Raw genomic sequence first — 22,046 nt, 5'->3', positions numbered from 1 at the left:
GTGGAGCAGGCCTCTTCCTCCTCTTTTCTCATTTCATGTGGACCACAGAACGCATCCACTCAACATCCTTGATCTCCAGCTTAAGGGCAATGTGCTAGTTCACTCGTTGTCCTCACCAGGAGGACAAGTTTGGTATGCTAGTTGGAAAAGGAAGAAGTGAAGTAAAATGGTGCCACTGCATGCAAATGATTTTGCTATTTATTTTTATGTGTATGCTGTAAAAATATCCATAAAAATATAATATAAATATATAAAAAATATGTAATATTTCCATGATCTGCTGCGGTGTTTTAATTCAAGTTTGTATTTGAAATTTGACAAATAAAATTTCCATTTCCTCCCCACCCACTGTTTGTTGCGTTGACCTTTAAACGCAGGAAGCCACAACTACCTGCTATGGTGTTCTTCTTAAAGATGGAGTTCAGGTACTTCCCACATACAACTAATATAAAATAGTAAAACAACACGAAGCAAATTGTTTCATGTAACAATAAATTCAATTTGTGATTTCCTCGTCAAGGTTTAAACATTTAAAGTTTCTTTTCGTTAGACTGTTTATATTAATACAAGAGACTGACCCTTACAAGAACCCATACACAGGAACTTTTAAGCCAAGAATTCATATTTGCATATCAAATATCCCAAGCACGCATCTCCCGCTGCTGTTTTTTATGTATTATATTTTTATTATCTTAGGATAAAAAAAACATTAACAATTACATGGGATGCCTTGTTCTGCATAATTTAAACGTATACACAGTGGGAACAGGAATGGCAATGCTTTTAGACATCATCACAGCCTCTTCGACCCCCCCCCCCAGGCCCAGCCCACCCCTCGAACCCACCCTTGCCCCCCCCCCCCCCCCCCCCCAAACCCACGGCCCGCATGCAGTTTGCACTGCACAAAGGCCAAAAAAAGTCACGTGAGACAGCCTGCAAAGAGCACAAGAAGCATTCACAGTAAAGGAGGAGAGGGAGGAGTAAAAGATGAGGAGGAAGAGGAGGAGGAAGGGTGAAGCAAAGTGACTGCAGCACTGGCCTTGGTTTTTGGACAGGAGAAGGAGCAGCAATGTCCCAAGTAGATCGTCCTTGACTTCAACTCCCGTCTCTCCTGATTGTGGTACTCTCTTTCTTTCCATTGTCTTTGACACACACGCACGCACACACACAAATCCTTTATATATGAATGTATATATATGTATATACATATACGTATGTATATAGATATAAACACATTTGTTTTTTTTGTTTTTTTATAGCTACAGCACCTTTTCCCCATTGGGCAACAGTGTCAATACCTTGCGCGTGGTTGATGTCCACGCAAAAAGGGGGGAGGGGGAATAAAAAGAAAAAAAAAAACAATATATTGGTCAGGATAATTCATCTTTTTTTCCCCCTAAAATTGGCATTTGACATGATGATATCCTATTGCCATCTGGGTTGGGGGGGTGGGGTTAAGGGACAAAAAGGTTCTTCTTTTAAGTTTATATTCAAGTTTACTCCTTTTTTTTTTTCTCTGTTGTATAATTTCTTCTCTTGCTGTTTGTTGTTTTTAAATTTTCTTATTTAAAAAGAGTTCACACTTTTGTGATTTGCGTGTGCTGCTCTTCGTCAAAAGGTTCGTTTTCCGGATCAGAGTCAGTGGTGTCAGAGTATCGATAATGGTCTGGCTCATTGTCGCTGACGTCCGGCGTGACGGATGTCGAAGTGCTCGCCTCGGAATTCGAAGGCTCCTCTGCGGTTTTAGTGAAATACAACTTCACCTGAGATGGGGTAGGAAAAAAACAACAACAAAAAAAACCGACATCAGTAACTGGGAGGTGGTTCAAATTTTCCCGTGACAGATTACCTTGAAGTTTGGCGAGAAGTAGCGGTTGGCTTTGTCCTTATTGGCCTTGTCCAGGTCATTTTTGGTCAGCGTCAGGATGAGGTAGTCCCTGTCGCTGCCGTCCCTGCTGCCGCCGCCCCCGCCTCCGTCCCTGCACTCGGCGTTGCTCGGCGGCTGAAGCTGTTGTTGGACCTGGCTGCCGCTCCCGCCGCCCTGCTGACTATCAGCGTTGTTCACCGCGCCATTCTCCAACTTCTCCACGCCTTCCTCCGGCCCGGGGATGAAGAAGGTGTTTACCCAGAAGTGAAACATTTTGTCCTGGAATAGAAAAGAAGCAGGTTCAAGCAAAGATGATACTTTACTCTTAAGACTTCCGCTGTATATAAAAAAAATGGACTATTAGCAATACAATTTCTGATTGACGCTTTACATATTAGAGACAGCCATTTTTAGATCAAATTAACTAGGTTGTGTAATTTTACACTTAATGTGCGGGCAGGTGCTTCAGAGACCCACCTCATTGTATACAAGCAGTTAAAAAGTCAATTTTCCATAAAATGTCTCCTTTACGTCCATGTTTGAATAATAGCATCTATAAAACAAGACCATTACTACTTGACGGGGAAAAAAAAAAAAAGAAATATCTATTTGAGGGAGCCGTTTATTTGCCTTCAAAAAAAAAATAATGCCAGCATCAGAGTATGCACTGACCTTCTTCATCATCTTGTTCTGTTTGTGGAAGAACTCCACCTTGATGTCGCCGCACACTGGCAGGGGCTGCGGGAACTCAAAGAACATGTGCTTGTCCTCGCGCCGGGTGTGGGTGGGGTTGGATGTGTGGATCTTCACTTTGAGCTGGTACACGACGAACTGGGGATCTGCAAGAGGCGGCGGCGAGGACGCCACACATACGAGGCGTGATGGTGAGCGAGGAGGCTTTTAGCGGCCAAAGACGAGCGAGGGCGCCAATGTGTTATTACGTGAGTGGATGCATGCAAATGCACCGACATTAAAAAAAAGACAAGAGCAACATGCTACACATGAGGAGACCCAAAACCAGAGATGCAGGACCCTATTCTGATAGCTTGGTGCTTTTCCTGCCAGGCAAATATGTCTGCTACCTAAAGATTGGTCCTGCCTGCGGATGCTGGATCTCTGGGGCCTGGCAAAAGAAAATGAATGGAATACAAAAAAATAAAATGGATGAAAGGCTCATTTACCCCAATGCCAATTCCCTTTCTTGAAGCCCTGAGGGGTCAGCTCGCTCCTGTTTTTAACGGTACTGTCTCCTTAAGAGAGGGGAAAAAAGGGAGACGGTGGTCACAATCGGCGCCCGACTGCAAGGGGGGGGGGGGTGTGTTCTCGAGGGAGAGCACAGCAGGCACAAACACAAGAAGAAGTGGACACAAATATTTACAGATATATTTACAAGGGGGGTGGGAGATCGCTCTGGACCAAAACACTTAAGGCAGGGGTGGGAAACTTGTAGCACAAAAATAAAACTTCAAAAGGAACAGTTACAAAACATTGAAATGATATCGCTATAATTTGTATGACACTTTTGATGTGTTGACTTTGGGCTCATCACTCAGAATAGGTCCGTCTTTTTTTCTTTTTTTTTTTAAAGCAAGAAAAAGGAGGATTAGGAATCAAAAGCCACAATCCATCCAGTTAAGAAAAAGGAAGCCACAGACATCTTTTACAGATGAGTTTTTGGACCACAGCGTTTACATACAAGACAGAATTGTGTGAGTTGGACATGTACGACGAGTTAACACAAAAGGGTTATTGTTTGCTATGCCACCATAAACAGAGCAGACATGGAAATGCACAGACAGTTCAGCCCAAAACAGGTCACTGCAATGTCACAATTGTGTTAAATATAATCATGAAATGTCAAATGTATTTTATTAATACAACTACCTGCTACATTTTTGTTTTTAGTCATTCTCGTGTTATTCCAAGCCAGGACACAAGTATTCACTTGAACTCAAATTTAAGCTCAACTGTATGTAGACTGCCCAGCAGGAATATTGCCGATTAAAAAAACGACAAAAGGAATTCAACTTCTGTCTGGTGATTTAAAGAAATGATAACAAATTAACAGTAAAGGCAGGTCTGCGATTCGGAAGCCCCACGAGGTAGCCGAGCGCTAATAATATCTAAAAAGCTTCATTAGCTAAAGGTCAAGTCGACCTTGAAGTGGAGTAAAAGCGGAGGGCCTCATCAATAAGAAGCAGGCCGCGAGTATGTCGCGCTCCAATTTGCTTCCAAAAAGGACGAGGAGCGTCCAGCGATACGAAAACGCAGCGTGGGTGGGACGATATGCGCGCGGCCGATTTGCGGCTCGGAAAAGGTCGAAACGCGAGCATATGTGCGCGGATGACTCACTGCAGGTGCCCCCGCTGAACATGGGCAGCGTCTCGAAGACCATTTTGTGGAAGAGCAGTGCCACCGGCTTGTACTCCAGCTGGTTCTTCAGTAGGTAGCTGTAGTAGTAGACATAGCGGCGCTGGCTGGGGATGGTCACTCCCTGGCAAAAAGCACCACGGGTTCAGAGAGGACAAACAAGCTGGGCAATTATATATATATGCTGTAAAATTGAGAAAAGAAAGTCACGACATAAAGCCAAATATACATACTGGGGGAGCAGCAGGTTATGTGTGTGTGCGCTCGCTCGCTGTGTTTTGCTGCTCTCTCGCTTTGGCAACAAGCGAATGACTATTATCAAATTGACATCAGTCACAATGTTACCAATGTTTTCTTTTTTTCTTCGCTGTGCAGAGATTGTGTTGCTCTCTCCCGCCCGAGTGCCGAGCCTCTCCCCCTCAAACACAAACCAGCTAAGTGTAGCACAATTCTCCCACACTCGCATTCCCAAGGCTGAGAGTAACTGCATCTTTTTTCTTTTTTACTGAAGGTAAATTGTGACTTTGTAAAACAATTTGAGTGTATGACAGTCTTTGCAGAAAGACGCCTTTAATTTTGCATGTCCAGCATTCTCGACCTCAACCTACAAGCCTCGGGCCAAACCGATTAAATGCCCGAACAAATTAATTGGATGACATTAGCTCTTTTTTTAAAGTGGCCATTTTATTAACAATTTTTCCTGCCGCCCAAAGCAGATTTGGGAAGCAAAAAAAAAAAAAGCAGCCCCCGGGCCTCCTCACCTTCTTGTCCCTTGTCCTGACTTCACCGTAAAAGTCGAGCGCCTCCTGGGCCTCCTGGAACTTGCCGCGGTGGAGGAGATAGGCGCAGATCATCACGCCGGTGCGGCCCTTGCCGGCCTTACAGTGGATGGCCGCCACGTGATTGTCGTCCTCGCTGAGCCACTGGTCCAAGTCTTCGCAGAAGGGCTTGATCAGCTCCAGCTGAGGGGGGTTGTGGTCTTCGAAGGGGTACTGTGCAACTGGAAGAGGCGAGACACACTTTGTGGTGTTTTGATTTTTTTTTTTTTTTTTTTTACAAGCCCGTGAGTCACAGTGCGGAACAATTTTTGGTCAATTTTTCCATGCACAGATGCAAAGTTTTGGCAATAGTCGACCGAGCGGCGTACCTCTGCAGTTAAATTTGGCAGCGTCGTAGTGTCTTTCTGCGCAGCTGAAATGTGAACATCCAGTCAGAAATCAGGAAAGAGTCAAGTGGAGGAGATCAACTGTGAGGGATACTTACAGGTTGTAGATTTTGTAATGGTTTTTATGCTTTGAATCCAAAAACCTGTTGACAGCGGAGAAACAAAGTTAGGGAACGAGGACGAGCAAAGAGTCGTCGGCGGGAGCGCGGCGACTCACCGTACTACGTCGTCGATATTGTTCCTGTACACGCCTTCGAGTCGCTCTGCTGGAAAGCCCATGGCGATGATGTTTGGGTAGATATCTGCTCAGGGGTCAAGGAACAGTTGAGTAGCCTTTTGTTTTTTTTTGAACGGCCGGCAATGTAACACAATGAATTATTTGTTGGGCTGTTTAACGAGACACGGCCATCGCTAGAAATGAGCAAGTACGCGAGCGCAGGCACGGGCCGGGCAGCGGACCGTGACAAAGTTTCGAGGGCGGCGTCAATAGCGCCGTGTCATTACAGTGGCGGCGAGATGAGAGCGCAGGAGCGACGCTGATCCGCATGTGTGTATTGGCGTGTTGTGACAGATGGCCTTGACGGTGAGGAGGAAGGACATGAAGAACTGCGCTCCTGCCCGAGCCTGGACCGCATGTGGGCGCACGAGAGGAGAGGCTCCATGACCTGTGTGTATTTTTAGAGCTTAAACGTTATATCAGCAAGGCCTGCAACACGAGAGTCTCTCGGTGGAGTTCAGTTTGCACGCGTCGGGGACCGCTTTTGCTAGGTTCGCCGGGTCCCCTGGGGGAAATATTGCACAGTAGACAGTTGAAACAGTTAAGGTATGGTGGAGATGATCCGCTTAGTTCTTCAAGTTCACACTAGGTACAAGAGTGAAGGAAATAAAAGGTGGATTTGAGGGTGCTTTCACAACAAGAGTTGATTTTTTTCCTGCTTCGAATTGGTTGATTGGCTTCCACACTATCCTGTTTGCATTTGTCTTGAGAATTTAAAAAAAACAAAAAAAAAACAGTTCAGGTTCAGATGAAATGATCGATTGAATATTGATTCCGAGGTCACGACAACGTTTGTTACGGTTTCTCAGAGCTGCTCTAGTGGGATTTTTGAGGCAAGACCATCTTTGAGCTAGTACGAGGCTTAAGACTTAGACTTAGACTTAGACAGAACTTTATTGTCATTTTGTCAACACTAGGTGTGTACAAAACGAAATTTCGTTGCATACGGCTTTCAGCAATGTAGAGGTATTTCGGCTGGTTAAATAAAGTGACATTCTATATAAAAATATGAAATAAGATAATTATAAAGTATAAAAATTATAAAGTAAATTATAAAGAGAAAATAGCTCGTTGGTGGCAGAGGTGAAAGAATCTCCTGAGTTAGATGGAAACAACCAGTCTTAATAAATGAGCATCTCTAAACAGCAAAAGCCTGAAGGGACGGACTTCCAATAAATATTTATCAATCATCGACATTATCATGCATCCATCCATTTTCATATCCGTAAAAATCTTCGAACCATCTTGTTAGTGAGGCGTACCTAATTTAACGGCCAGTAAACGGAAGAAAGGGGCACTGCACCGCCTTGTGCGCAGCTCGACTGCCTTTTTTCCGAATGGCATGATGTCATCCAACGGGGCTGCAGCACAGGAGGGGCGGGGGGGGAGGCTGAGGTGGGGAGGGGGGGTAGCGGGAAGCGTCAGGGCCAATTATACAGTGACACACATACGCTCTTAAAAGAGGAGCGCATCAGTGTCAGGTTGCCGTGAAGACAGAATAATGGAGTTGGCGCGAGCAAGCGCCGCCGCCTACCTGAAAGTGAAGTCTGCTCGCCGCTGCAAAGCAGAGGGATTTCACACTTTTAACCAGTGACTAAAGGGCAACCTTTTCTCACACTTCCTGAGTCCAAAATAGGGGAAGCTCAGTGTTTCTAATTGGATACGTCTCGTTTTGATGTTGAGCAGCTTTTGATTTTCTCCCCGTATCGCTGTTGAGCCGTGTTAGTGAATGTCAAGACCTTTACTGAGAAAAGTAAAGCTGGAAACACACACTTTCATCTTTGCAGATTGTGCGTGCAAACACAACTGGTTGGAGCGGAACTGCGAGACACTTTGAAAAAAAGGACAAGCGGCATCAAGAAGTGTTAAGATGAGGGGAAAAATAGAATTAGGAGCTTTAGTTTAAAATAGAATTTTGTTTCTGGGATATAAGCTGGAGTCAGTTGCCAAACGGAGTTGAGTTTGAAGTCCAGGCAGTGCTGTTAGCTGCTAGCGTTAGCCAACAGCTGGATAGACGCTAACCGGTTGGCTACCATGATTTGTTTTATATTCCTTTGAATGTTAAAACCCATTTTTAGACTCAAGAGTGCCGGGAACGCTTACACATCAGATCCCTGGGCCAGAACCGGAAATTAGGGAGGCAGAAAAAAAAAGACGAATTTTTCCAGGTGGTCATTTTTCCGCCATTTCAACTACAGGAGGGAATGAATTTACCAGCCTGTAAAAGTTAAATAAGTGGTACTTGCAACAATGCATTTCAAAAAGATGGTGACAGGTTGATTGTATTTTTAGTTGATTTTTTTTTCATGGGTATATATTTAGGTGAAAACTGCTCACTGTCAATAAAGTGCCCTGGCTTCTGTTTTCCCTCAACTGTAGCCCGCCCGCCTACGTGAGTGCATACGGCGGCAATAATCCCCAGCCGTGCATCAAAGCATTTATTAGAAGTCAAACACGGCGTTTCATAGCCTTCTCTAACCCTAACTGACAAAGTGATCCCAGTCTGACTATTTCAAGGTTGTATTTTTTATTTTTATTTTTTTAAAGCGCCACAACTCCCATGAGAGCCTCAGCCTAGGGCATGGTGGACTGGTAGAGGGGGTTGGATTCTGCAGCTGGGAGGAAATGCATATGCAAGACCCCCTGACGGAAGCTCCAAGTAGGAGGGAAACATTTTTTTTAGGAACGCCTTCTTTTTAAAGCCAGCCCTCGACTGGGTTCTAAGCATACGCCAAAATACAACTGAGCAAAGGGAGAGAGGGGGGGACAGGAAAGAGGGAGAGGAAAGGGGGCAAGCGGGGAGGGAGAATTAGAGTGGGAGTAGTCAAGAAAAAGAGCAAAGGGGGCCGATACGAGATCACTGCTTAACTCCACTTTAACGGTGTATTACATAACTTGCATATTGTTTCAGACGCAGCGCCAAAAAAAAGTGATAACAGGGCCCGTATTGTAAAAAACAAATGGAGACCTCCCCCTGCACATTAGGAGGGACATGCACCCCCCCCGTCCTTCCCTTCACCACAAGCTCTTTGCAGGCAATAATCATGGAGTCATGACACATTTCATCAGATAACATCTGACTGAAGTCTGCAAGGTACACAGTTCCGCAACAAAAACCACAGCCGACACATCAGATCGACAAAAGTTGTTCTTACAACCATGCGTGCGCACCACTGAAGGCTTTACAATCCAAAAAAAAAATCTGTAAGAGAAATTCGAGCCTCCCCCCCCCTCCCCAAAAGCCATTTGTTAATCGGTTACGCACGGGACAATTTTCTGAACTCCTGCTTTAATATCATTGCTTTCCGATATTGTCCAAAGCTCGTGTCTAGTTGGACTTTCCCAGACAGCAAACGAGTGCAGCCCAGTAATCCAATCCGAATGCCAAGAGACACTATTCATCAACAATCAGATATATCAATTAAATCGATTGACACGCCAATATCTCGTCCAGGCAACCTTCAAAAAGCACCCATTAATTTTTTTTCACATGCTATATGTGTGCTGTGGTCCATAAGGCACAAAGTCCATTATCATGGGGAAAAAAATTAAAATGGCAACATAAAACATAAAAAAAATATCTCACTAACGGCCGTACTCTTGTAATTGCAATTAAAATTTGATTTACTTAGTGTGCTAAACAAAAGGGTTAAACTGACTAGCTTCAGGGAGTCAAAGTTCTGACTTTTTAGGGATTTTAAGAAACAAATACAAATATTAATAGATGGCCAAAAGAAGCCAATGTTTGAAAAATACTTTCAAGACAATTTTGAGGTTACATTGAAGGATTAATGACTTTTTGCAATTATGCAACCACAATACACATCTAGTGGATATCGCCAACCAAAAATGATGGCAGATGCTTTTTGGCAATTTTGGTCAAATGTAAACAATAACAGTCATATGTGACAAAAAAACAATGGCAATGATAGAATTTTCACCACCACCGAGGTCTTTGAATGACAGATATAAGGACCAAAGGTCACTGGAGTGGCCAGAATAACCAAAGCTGTAAATGCTTGTGGGGGGAATATATATATATTTTTTTAAGAATGCAAAAATACGATCCTCTCAACACATGTATGTACAAATAACCATAACTCTAGTATACCTTTAGACTAGTCAGACCCCCCCACACACACACACAAATGTGGTGCTTGGGTGCCCAAATTGGTGTCAGTCTAGAATCTTCAATAGTTTTAAAGTTTCATGTTGCCTTAAAAAGTGTTACCAGAATTGGTTGAAAATCAGACTAAAACAGCAATGAAAAAAATGGTCCTCATGATTTTCAATTAAGCTATCATCATACGGCCTTAAGATAAATCTATGAAAATGACTTGACTATTGGTAAAAAAAAAAAAAAAATCGATTACCACTCCATTTTATCAAGGCTATTAGAGATCACATGCAAGTATAAACCAGATGTGTTTTTTTTACAGGAGCCTCCAAAATGCTGGAAGTAGCACCAGCCGGTTTACCTTGCATTTTGTTACACGCACGGTGTCCAGTAGGAACATTTTCTGCTGCGATACGACAGTGACATGAGTGCACGCCGCTTTGACAGATCCACCATCTTTCAAACACGCTTGATGACAGCCCGAGCTAGCCCCCCCACCCCCCCTACCCCTACCCCTGTTAGCCCCGCGCTAGCTCCCTCTCACATTTCTCATTGTAAGATGAATAATCATCATCAATGCGGCGTTATGAATGAGTCAAATAACCCAGTGCAGGAAAGGATACATGTTAAATCCAGGTCGAAGCCGTCCTCCTGGTATCTCCTTTTGTTCCGGCTGACAATTTCTTTAATAATGGCAGTCATTGCAGCGGCTGACAGGAGTCTATTATGGGGAAATGATGAAAGCAGACTTTTTGGTGGTTCGGTGGTACACGGCGGGTCCACTCGATAGGGGAGGGGAGGGGGGTCCTCCTCGGGGCTAGCCAGCCGAGCTCGTTGGGATTAGACAGGCTTCCTCTGGAACATAAAGACGGGCCTTGCTCGGCTTCTCCTCGGCGAAGGCCCGACTTTTCCAATCCCGCGGTCGCTCTTCCAAATACTCCCCAGTGAAATACATGCAGCTGTCCACAAAATAAGCCCCGGGTTCGGTCCGAAGCCAGAAGAAAACTCACTGGTAACCCCGGGAGGAAAGGGGGGGGGGGTAGGGGAGGGGAGGGGGGAGTCCGTATCCAGTCACTCGGACGGGGGGGAGGTTGGAGCTAGGCTAGCTCGCTACGATCCAAAAAAGACCTCCTTAGCGATTCAACATTGTCACCGAGCGCTCGTCGAGAACATCGCGGGGAAGGGAAAAAAGTGACAGGCTCCACCTCAGATGTATACAGACTATACAAAAATCAGCAATATGCACAGATTGCGTTGACAGCTCCGTCCCGGGGAATCATCTTTCTTTTTTACTCGCTCCAGCTGAACTCAGGCTCCCATCATGGCCTCCACCGAGGAAAAAAGAAGGTAGAGCAGGCTGGGCTTTTAGTACACGTATCCTGCCGCCTTCGCCATGTAGTCCCTCAGTTTAATTCATTCGGACTATTACAAGATTATTTGACCAGAGCTAAATTTGACAAATAATGATATAGTCTTAATTGTGATATAGAACAATATTTGAAAAGAAAGGAGGAATACAGTCTGTTATTATATGATCGCGGCGGAAGGATACGAGAGGTACGCACACGACGGCTCCCTTCTGTCAAAGTGATCACGTGTGACTATAATTAGGGAAGTTTCTCACATAAAATGTCACTTTTTTTCGCGCTTTTTCCCCCTGCTCACAACTGAGTCGCTTTATATATTAAAATAAGGGAAAATATTTATTTTAATGACGAGGTAATATTTCATTCTCACTTTAAATGACAGTAAATTGTTTCTGATTGAATTATATTTTATTATAAACAATCACCTGACATCGGTGGACACAGCGGAGTTATGGCAAGCAGATTCACCATAAAAACGCTACATTTGACAATCTGGATTTATCCTTTTTGATACCAACAACGTCTTTCATTCGTATTTACACTTTGAACAGTTTGAACTGTGTCTATGACGTCAAAACGACAGAGCTGCAACGTCACTTCCACTTTAGAACAATGACGTCACCTTTTCCCCATTCATGTGTATTGTGAATCCAATTTCAGATACCTATTTTTCATTTCGTCCTCAACTCTCAACCATAATCAGCCAGGATTGACATTAAATCAGTGCACCAAATATTTGCTCTTAGAACTTGATTATCTTAATATTAATATACTGTATTTGATGAATGTTGGCTTTGCAGTAAACCAGAGATCCAGCCTATGAAACTGAAGATCCTGAAACCGCCTCTTTAAGCATGAGAGCATTTTTATATTGTTTTCTCCATGTTGCTGCATCATTTGCGTTCACTTATATATGAGTTGTAATATACAGATGTGCGGAATTTATATTTCTGCGAGTTTCAAAGACTTTCACGTGGGGTTCAAATTTCGCATCCTCAAGCTTTTCATGATGTTCAATCAGAAACGCATGTAGAATCCATGATGACTATGTGGTCCAATGCAAAATCACATCTGGACACAGCCTGCATTTGAAACAAAGAAAGCAACACAATACACACACAATTTTTCTATTTTTAAATAACTGTCATTATGGCTTATTTAAGAATCACAGTGATCATCAACATTCATGTCAAACAACGTGAATGTGGATTGAATTAGGTTACACTCCAGAATTCCACCCCCAGCAAGTGTGCGCCACATTCTGAGAGATTTACTTCAACAGCTGTCCTTGTCGTTCCTTTGTAACACGACATGTCGGCCGCGCCGTAGTTGGGAGATTTTATTAAGTCCCAGGCAGTGCAGCTCAGCAGATTTGAAAATTGGGTTACCTGGAACATCACAGATTAAATGATCTGATCCCATGTAAGGCTAATTAAAAATCAGCTTCTTGCAGGAGAAGATGGTTGTTCTCATCAGAAGGCTCAATCCGCTTTGAGCCCGGCACGGAGCTTAATGACTGGCTGAATTAACCGTTAGGCAAACAAATGAATCCAAACACCTCCTAAGTATCTTTAACCTATTAGGGTGGCTGAGGAAGCATCACCGGTGTAGAACAGAGATGTCCAAACTTTTTAGACTGAAGAAAATCCTTTAACTCAAATGGAATAAAAATTACGACTAAATGTATGGGATAATGAGGCATGGTCCATCACTAGTCACGCCTTATATCAATAACAGTACGTTATTTGCAGGATGACAACATTTTCTTAACCTTTTAAGTACATTTCTTAATTTCCGTAATCGCATCGTAAACTGCGGACCCCCTGGACAATTTAACAGCCTTTGGAATTGTGCCTGTATCAGTTTGAGCCAACAGAGGGCGCCATTGCGTTTCTGCAAACTCAGACATTGAAATGTTATAAAACACAATAGACTACAGAATGATTGATATTAACAAATAGGTTTATTTATTACTGCATTTTACATTCACATCTCCTTCCACCTCTTAATGCTAGCGTTTGAATGCCCACTTTTACAGCAATGCAAGACATTCCTCCTACTCAATAAGACCTTGTTGGGAAACAATAAGTATTTTTGAATCAACATACCTATTGAAATATAAATTACAGTCAGTGATAATGACGTAACAGCTAGTTTACTGACACATATCCCGTGGTAAAAATCATAATTTTAGCCAATTTCTTCATGAGAATGTTTGAGCTTCTCTTAGCTGCAAGTTATAAGTGGAGGGTGGAAAAAGCACTTGCAAGCTTTATTGTACTGAGACAGGAGACATTAGCGCTTGTGTAATATAAACTTGAGGCACTTTAGGTCATGATGGCATTTCATTCACTGAATAAAAATAAACATGAGTCTTAAAATATATTAAAATATGGAATGATTAAGTTTCCCCATGTATCCTTCAGATACTATAGGAAATATCAGTTTTCAAAGTTAAAAATAGATTAGATTCTTGTGTTACTTATGGATAAAAAAAAAAAATCATAGCATCACTTGCCATTTTATTTGGTAGACTAAATAATCTTCTGTGAGTACTAAGACAGTTCCAAATATTTTATCTTAAAAGTCGGGCTCAAACATAATAAAATTGGCAAGGGAGCGCAACTGCATAATGGAATGATAAATCGGACAAGCTTAAAAGGAATGTGCTCCACTTACTTAAAAAGTACTTTGATTCGGCCCATGTGAGTTACAGTACCTCTTTACTTCTTAAATTGGTCCTAAAACTTCAGCACACCATCTGAGAATAACCTTGTCATTGTCTTGCAGTAGTAGGACAGCTTGGTGCTGGCTTACTGGTCCTTTTGCAGCGAGGTGTAGTAGTCCACCAACACCTTCCAGGCCTTGGGGGCCATGAAGCCGTCCGGTGGGTTCTCGCCACTGCGTGCAAGGTTTCTCATCTTGGTTCCGGAGATGAACTCAAAGTCGCCGTGACTAACAGGAAGAGAAACACGCAGAGTGAGAGGGAGGGCAAGGTCAGGTTACGGCCAGATTGGAGGGGGAGATATGACGGCTATAAGTAGGGGTACATCTGCAAAAATAACACGTGGGACATAAGCAAAGTACACGGGTCGGGTGTCCGCTGCCCGGCTAAGAAAAACAATGGCTGAAATTGAGGACACACATACAATTCGGTCCACAGAAAAACAAAACGAAACATGAGCTAAATTTAACGGGATATAAAAGTATAGACAACATAGCCACAGGGTTGCCCATACAGACAGTACAATTAAAATAAATAAATAAATAAAACTGAAGCAGTTCATAATCAAAATTAGTCTAATGACATAATAAACTTTAACAAAATCTACTCACCAGAAATGCTGATTGTATTAGATCGCTATAGGTGTTCTTTGCTAGTTGTCGTTAGTTGTAGCAAGTTTTTGCTCTGACCAACTAATCAGAGGATTCGACATTTATTGGCTCACCGCTCTGGGTCGAAAAAGTCCATGGCCTTCTTGGACTTGTTGTAGGCAGCCACCCTGAAGGGGATAATCTCCACCGAGGTGAGGCCCGGCGCCATGGTGAGCACCTTGCCGCCGTGCGTGGGTTCATAAAGGTCCTTCCGGGTGACCGGGTGGAGCATGCCCGCGGGGTCCCGACCGACGATGAAGAAGTTGGCTCCTGCGATCATGCGGGCCCTGCAGTGCCACTGCACCTGATGGAGACGTTGATATTCAGCCACATCACTGAGCAATATGGCCTCACAATGTGAAGTTACTGTTTTGATAAACAATCACTATAGCGCTCAGAAAAGTCGCTAACTATAGCAATCAAATTGCTACATTTGTAATAGTACTGTCAAAGCTATCAAGGCATCACCAGCTTACCTCTGTGGGTCCGGCGTACATCATGGGCGAGGGGAAGATGGCCACGACGGTGCTGGCCGGGTCCAGGACGCCCTCCTCCAAGACGGCGGCGTGCTGCTTCATGCGCCAGGGCAGGGGCACGTCGTCGTCTTTGGTCCAGCCGCCGAGCGGGTGCAGTAGGAGGACGGGGTTTTTGTAGCCGCGCTCCAGGAGACGCCGCTTGGTGTCCTGCATCAGCAGAGCGTGGCCGTTGTGCACCGGGTTGCGGAGCTGAAATGCAAATACCGCATCTGGAGGAAGATAAACACCACGCGGGTTAGTTCATATGAATATCAAATAAATGATCAAGTGTGACAACATAAAATGTGTTTTGACCTGCTTTCATGTCTTTGAACTTCTGCTTGAGCTGCCGCGGAGTTAAGCGGTATTGGTCCAGTCCGTCGTTCCATTTGATGGGCTCGAGTAGCTCCAGGTCGCCGCCGACGAGCCAGTCGCCGCCCTCCATAACCATCTACGCACAAGTTGGAGATGTCAAGATCATCATACCGTGTATGTATGTTGAGTAAATATGTCACCTTGATGTAAGGATGTTGTGGACACGTGGTTCCCCACTGCCGCGCGCAGCGTTCCTCCTTGCGGTGCTCGTAGAACTCTGGGTTCCGCAAAATGGCCACCCGGGAGCCGCCGTACTCCAGCGCGATTGCCGCACAGCCGTCCAGCTCCTGCTTGGTGTCGGTGTTGACTGGCAGGACGATGGGGACGGACATGTTGATGGCACCACCTGATATGGAAGCGGACAAAGGTGAGAATTAGTGCGAGTAGAGCGGACAAGACAGTGTAAGATGCTCACCGTCCAAGAGGCTGCCAAAGTGCAAGACCTGAAGGAACTCTCGCTCTCTCATGAAGCCCTTCAGAGGACTGGCCCAGCCCTCGGCCAAAACCTGCACCCATTGCAAGTCCAACTGTCATCAGAGAGAAAAACGAGAAATTAGATCATCAATTATACCAAATTACAGGATTGCGTCCAGTGCGGCGTGTTAAATAAGGCCAATATTGGGCAATTGAGAGACAGGTTACCTTGGTGATGCTTATGATTGGTAGCGTGCTTGCATCAGCCACAGCGAGATTGAGTCGGTTCTCCGGAACAAATAGTTCGTTGACCTCTTCCATGATCTCACTTGGCACAATGTTCTACACGAAAAGACGTGTTAGAGCACCTTAGTGAGATATTGAATGGCATTTTTTGGCTTCTTTTCAAAACACACACACACACACAAAAAAAACATTTAGAGAGCTCTCCTTGGAGCAGAATTGGTTGCTGTGGCTACGTAAAACAAAATACCACACATGACCAGCAGGTGTCGCACTAAACATTTAATGTCACATCTAACAAGTTCACCAACTTGCAAACTACCAATTCATCTGTATTACAATAAACAATATCAGATTTATATTAGCCTGCATTCAAACTACATTGAGATGTTGATATGAAATTGATGAGTAAGTAATGTGTTAAAATTCACAAATAACAACGACCAACATAGAAAGGCAACTTTTCTTTTTCATAAGCTAACTTTCAGAATCTTCACACTGATTCATTCACATGTGAGCGCATGATTTATGGTCCTGCTGTGTAATTTCAGAGTTCACCACAAAACCACATCACACATGTGGCAACGTCTTCTTGGAAATCGTTCTGTGACGCACACCGGCTGATGTTGTCTCTCGGGTTTATTTAGCAATGCACCATACGTCATGCGTGGATTACGGTCAGATGCAGGATATTTGCACACGCAATTTTACAGGACACAAATTCAACCTTGAGCATATTTGTCAAAGTCCTGCTGTTCCATTACGAGTCAAGCGGGTTAAAAAAGATGTCTCCTAGTAAGTGCCGACTTGTCACACTCACCTGCTCGCGGAGCATCTCCAGCACTTGTTGGAGGCACTCGTTCACTGAGAGCTCTTCAGTTTTCAGCAACAACTCCGGCCCCTCAGGGCGCTCGTACTCCGAGTCGATCCCTGTGAAGCCTGCCAATAAAAAAAAAAAATTGGGAAACAACTGTTGTCACACTGGAGGCGCTCCATTATTTGTCTTGAATAATCCTCGAGGACAGGGTTGAAACATTAAACATTTCAAAAGTGAACCTTTAATCTCGCCGGCTCGAGCCTTCTTGTAGAGGCCTTTGACATCTCTGCGCTCACACACCTCCAAGGGTGCGTGGATAAACACCTCGAAAAACGGTAGCCCGGCGCTCGCGTGGATTTTCCTGGCCTCGTTACGGTCCTGTGGTAACAGATATTTTTTCAAAGATAAAAAACTTCAATAAAAAAACATCAGTGAACAAACAATAAATGCAAAAATGTATTATTTATTATCATTATTTTTTGTATTATAAATTATTATTGTCAGTTTTTTGCAACATGTAGAATGTTTGGAAACTAATGTGCTTAATATCTTTTTACTTTTTGAAAAAAGAATTGCGGTTATTGTTATGAGACTTGTTCAAAGACATTCTAATTAAATTTGAGCAGCTGAGGAATACAAAACTACGCTGTGGATTACTTAGGAAAATGAAAAGACGATCATTTGCAAAATAAATCGAAAGGTGGTGTACTTAAGGAGTGGCGTTTATTTAGTCAAGTAGGCCGCAATTACAACACAAGAAAAAATATTTGTGGAAATGGTATTTGATGTCACCAATTGTTCGGAACATTTATCTACCAAGCAGCAGGCTAACTTCATTTGGACAAACGCATTTTTAAAATAACATTAAATAAAATTACGTGTGTTTTCTTTTTTAACTGGACTGGGCAAATAAATACTTGAGGTGAGGCGTTTATTTTATTCAAGATGATTTCACACATTTTCTGACCTTGGTATAGGGGGAGATGAAACTGGTGATGCAAACGAGCCCGGCATCCGCAAACAGTCGGGCCACCTCGGCGACGCGACGGATGTTTTCTTCGCGGTCCACGGCGGTGAAGCCCAAATTCTTGTTCAGGCCGTGACGAATGTTGTCGCCGTCCAACGAGTAGCAAGGGATGGCATTGGAAACCAGGAATTCTTCCAAGGCAAAACTGATGGTAGTTTTTCCTGCCCCAGACAAACCTGGTTGGAGGACCAAAGCATGTCAAATTCTCCTTGGAGAACTGCAAAGAAGGTTCTCGAGCGTTCCCTTGTCAATGCACCATTCATGGGAATTATCGTGGCTGCCTCTGGAGAAACATTTCAATCTAGACTTAAGACTTATTCCTACACTTTTCCATTTGCTTGAATCACAACTAGTAGACAAGTCATCGTCTGAATTTTTAGCCTGTTTTACTGCCACTTCCCTTTTTCCTCCCCGCTTGCTTCTCTGTCACACAAGGGAAATTAAATTCAAGTGAGACGTTGACTGTAACTCACAGCTGATGTAGGTAGGTCAAATAAAAATTGATATGAGGGAAATTCAGACATATTTTACGATTATTGAGCGACTGGGAAATGGATAGCGCCCTCTAGAGCTGACAGGCCATTATGCTTTTGCTAAATTATTGAAAGTGCTACTCAAACACAACAAGCTATCATTTGTCACCAACAAGCATGTATTGTTTAAAAAAAAAATATATATATATATATGATTTACCAGTGAGCCAGATGGTACACCCTCTGAAGCCTCCCCTGGAACCTACAACCTGTCCCCTCTTGCTGCGACTGACATGGTGGGCCTGGTAGATCACATTGGTGGACCTGTTGAGGTCCTGTAAGAGAAGACGTGAAAACACACCAGAGTTGTTTCCATCTTGTTTGAGATAGAATCGCGTCGTTTGACATAGGCATCTCACGTATCTGGATAATTTGATAATATCTAACCTTGGGTTTGAAACGCTCAGTTACGCCCTGAAATGACATTGACACATACGATGACTATGCAAACTATGACGTCCTGCTCCATCCTCTTTACATTGTCATAATTCTGTTGACATAACAGGTGGATTTACATCGATTCGTGGTTGGCATTGTCCCCTTTAGGTGTCTTTGGTTTGTCCAGGGTACACAGTGCATAAAATCCGTTAAAAAACAATAGCGGAGAGAAGATCTCGTCAAATAAAACGATGTCCGTGTAGCTTGACTTCATAACATGGGTGGGGAGCCTTTTTTATTTTCTTACGCCGCCAAAGCACATTATAAATTTGTGAAATAAAACATGAGACAACAATTGTAAAATGTTGAACATTTGTGGAGTTGGAATGTTTCGGGGACATTTTTAAAAAATTGTTTATAGACATTTTGATTTAACATCAGGCATTCCCTAATGTTTGGCCCTGGAGTAGGTTGCCTTTGGCTGTTGCATCATTTGTTTTCTTTGTTTTTGTTTTTTTAAGTGAAGCGTTGTGACTCGAACATGTCATTCCCACGACATGTTGCAAATAGTTTGTTCCTCTCCTATACTTAAAAAAAAAAAACCTGCACATTTAAACCGGTTCACTTTTCCACTCTTGGATATCCCGTCAAAAGTGCATACATTGCTTTTTGCCTTCTCCCTGCTCTTGCGCAACATCATTATATTCTAACCTTTTCCAGCGGCTATGAAAACACACTTTTTTTTCTCCCTCCCGAGTTGAGATGACAGAGTGGGTCAAAGTAGCGGGCTCGAGGTCCCGAGTCCCTCCATGGGCCAGGATGTTTTATGAAAGGGGCTGTATTGACTTGGTGTGGGGAGGTGGTGAGAGTGAGAGGCATGGAAGGAATGGAGGTGGTGGTGGTGGTGGAGGAGGGTGGACCGACTGACTGTACAATGTGTCCAGTGTGCTGCCTCCAAAGCCAGCAGAGATGATGTGGCAGCAATCGGGTCCACATGTGGCCTTCTTGTATCCACCTCTCTAGATCCTGTAAACGCGCACTACTGTATTAAACCCTCGACTGTGGTGCTCTTTGTGAAAGCGCTCGGCAGAATGTCCGTGTTACTGTGCACGGATTTCATTATCGTGTCCAGTCACACAAGTGAAGTCTTACTTGCGGTGACTCACAAAATAAACACATTTTTTTGTTCAACAGTGACAAGGAGTACTCACAGTCAATGTTTGGGGGGAAAAAATAGCTCCGAATGTTAGTTACGGGTAGTTAATATGATGAGTGTATTTATGACTTTTCTGCTGAGTCAGCATAAGTTAGTGACTGGTTAGTGTTAGCCAGCAACTCGGACGACCACTTGATCTACCCGCGTGTCAAGAATGCATTATGCCACAGTTGAGTGAAAAGCAAGTTTCAGTTATTTTCTTTTCCCCTCAAATAAAAATCAAATAACGAAACTTATCCTTCGTTTATTTTGGGAATAAAAAAAAACGGGAATCGACTATATTGATGTAATAAAAAGGCTTGTATAGTTAGGGTTAATAATTATTTTCGATTTTTCTTAAAATGTTTGACTTGTCAAACTAGATCAACTTGTGTTTCAGTCACTCTCCTTATACTGAACCATGTAAATATTGTTTTCCATTTTTATTCGCCACTGGTGATATCTCCCACCGTGTTCTCCGAAAACGTCACGAGCAGCATCTGATGCACGAGCGTGGCCAACAGTGGCCTCTTTCTCACCCCACCTTATGAATGGTGCATATTGACATGAATTCATCACAACAACAACAAGGAGCCCATTCAGAGTGCTCAACATTACACCTGATCGTACAGAGGATGACAGTGTTCAATAAGATATGAACCGAGATCTAAGAAAGTCTACGTTTGAGATTAGGTACACTTGTAATAGCTGATGAGAGTCGATACTGTAACTTTTAATGAATAAGATGCTTATTATAGGGGTTGTGTTTTGTCACCAACTCAACAAATCACCAACTATGACCACAATAAAATACTGTTACATCGATACATCATAAATGGAGTCAATATGATCCAAAAGCAGACAGCTTTTGCATTGGATTTCGTTCGCTTGTGGTGTACCTAATGAAGTGTCCGGCCGGTGTATGTCTCAGAATACAAACTTTGAACAAGTTATACCGGTTAAAAATTAAATCGATGTGTTTTGACAAATATCATCGGAGAATTGCATGACAACTTGCGGGTGATTCGTTCTGGCTCTTACCGTACGAAGCTTCTTCACTCCGGACATTTCAGACGAGGGCGACGTCGCCGATGGGCTGCTGGACACCGGGCTCGCTGCGCTTGGCTCACGGGGCCTGGAATGATGCTGCAAGTCGGTTGTCGTTAACTTTTTTTTAGGGGGGTCTCCGGTCACCAAAGGCGACGAGGGGGGGCTTTAAAAAGGGCCTCCAAGACACGTAGCATTCCGCTGGCTGGCCCAGCCTCCAGCTTGCCTTTCTCCTCCCTCCTCCACACATAATTTAGCCCAAGTTAGTGAGCCAATGCCAGAGTGGAACGACACGACTGGGCCGGCGGAACCCCCTCAAACCCGGCAACACCACAATAAAGTTGGGGTACAAGCCACTTAATTTACGCCTCTTTCACAACGGAAGCTGGGTGTAACATTTCGTTACGGGACTAATTTGGACTCTCTCCCGACAGAGTATTTTAAAAAGAACAATTTTATGGGGTCGACCGCCGCGGGCGATAACATTTACCCTCCAGCTAGCTCGACTATTAGCATCCACGACTAGCTAACGATGGACTCTCGTGCGTTAAAATACAAAAATGTATCTACTTCAAGTTAAAAACGTCGTCACGGTGGTCGCAAAACATTAGCTAACGTCACGAAGGACACGAAACCCCCATAAAAACAAGCATTTAAAAGAGAGAGAGAGTCGACAAGTCGGTGTTGTCATCCCCTCAAGACACTTGCGTTTTCACCCGATGACGTCATGAACTGGCATTGCAGAAATTCCTTTACACATCCCAAACAGTGAAAGTGACCCTGATGATCTTTTCTTTTTGCCATGACAGAAACATGTAGATACAAGCAGTTCTAAGCAATTAAAGGGTGAACTACTTCATTATTGACGCCTCAGACAAATGTGTACATTTGAGCAAAGTGTCATATTTTACAGAAGTGTTGCTTTCAATTTAGGAACATGAAGCTTGTGGGATATTCCTTGGTT

At 43.6% G+C, this 22,046-nt stretch overlaps 2 protein-coding genes across 3 annotated transcripts; both read right to left on the bottom strand.

Moving 5' to 3' along the window:
• Positions 1-662: 662 nt before the first annotated feature.
• LOC119134598 (phosphatidylinositol 3,4,5-trisphosphate 3-phosphatase and dual-specificity protein phosphatase PTEN) lies at positions 663-11,152 on the bottom strand. Of its 2 annotated transcripts, XM_037271424.1 has the most exons (10): positions 10,420-11,152; positions 5,620-5,704; positions 5,501-5,545; positions 5,385-5,428; positions 4,999-5,237; positions 4,220-4,361; positions 3,049-3,117; positions 2,540-2,706; positions 1,850-2,146; positions 663-1,763 (listed from the first exon to the last, which is right to left on the bottom strand). In XM_037271424.1, the coding sequence occupies exons 1-10, from the start codon at positions 10,496-10,498 to the stop codon at positions 1,578-1,580; spliced, it is 1,353 nt and encodes a 450-aa protein (XP_037127319.1). In that variant the 5' UTR covers positions 10,499-11,152; the 3' UTR covers positions 663-1,577. The 2 variants fall into 2 exon arrangements, with proteins under 2 accessions (XP_037127319.1, XP_037127320.1); XM_037271425.1 differs by lacking the exon at positions 3,049-3,117.
• A 1,954-nt stretch (positions 11,153-13,106) lies between these two features.
• Positions 13,107-21,770, bottom strand: LOC119134465 (bifunctional 3'-phosphoadenosine 5'-phosphosulfate synthase 2-like). Its single transcript, XM_037271151.1, has 12 exons — positions 21,077-21,770; positions 18,623-18,737; positions 17,870-18,105; positions 17,142-17,280; positions 16,906-17,024; positions 16,071-16,184; positions 15,844-15,955; positions 15,569-15,774; positions 15,369-15,504; positions 15,015-15,283; positions 14,613-14,842; positions 13,107-14,118 (listed from the first exon to the last, which is right to left on the bottom strand). The coding sequence occupies exons 1-12, from the start codon at positions 21,101-21,103 to the stop codon at positions 13,977-13,979; spliced, it is 1,845 nt and encodes a 614-aa protein (XP_037127046.1). The 5' UTR covers positions 21,104-21,770; the 3' UTR covers positions 13,107-13,976.
• Positions 21,771-22,046: the final 276 nt, after the last annotated feature.

The sequence above is a fragment of the Syngnathus acus genome, chromosome 15, assembly GCF_901709675.1.
Source record: "Syngnathus acus chromosome 15, fSynAcu1.2, whole genome shotgun sequence".
NCBI classification, from domain to species: Eukaryota; Metazoa; Chordata; class Actinopteri; order Syngnathiformes; family Syngnathidae; genus Syngnathus; species Syngnathus acus.
This window is presented reverse-complemented; position numbering and strand designations above follow the sequence as displayed.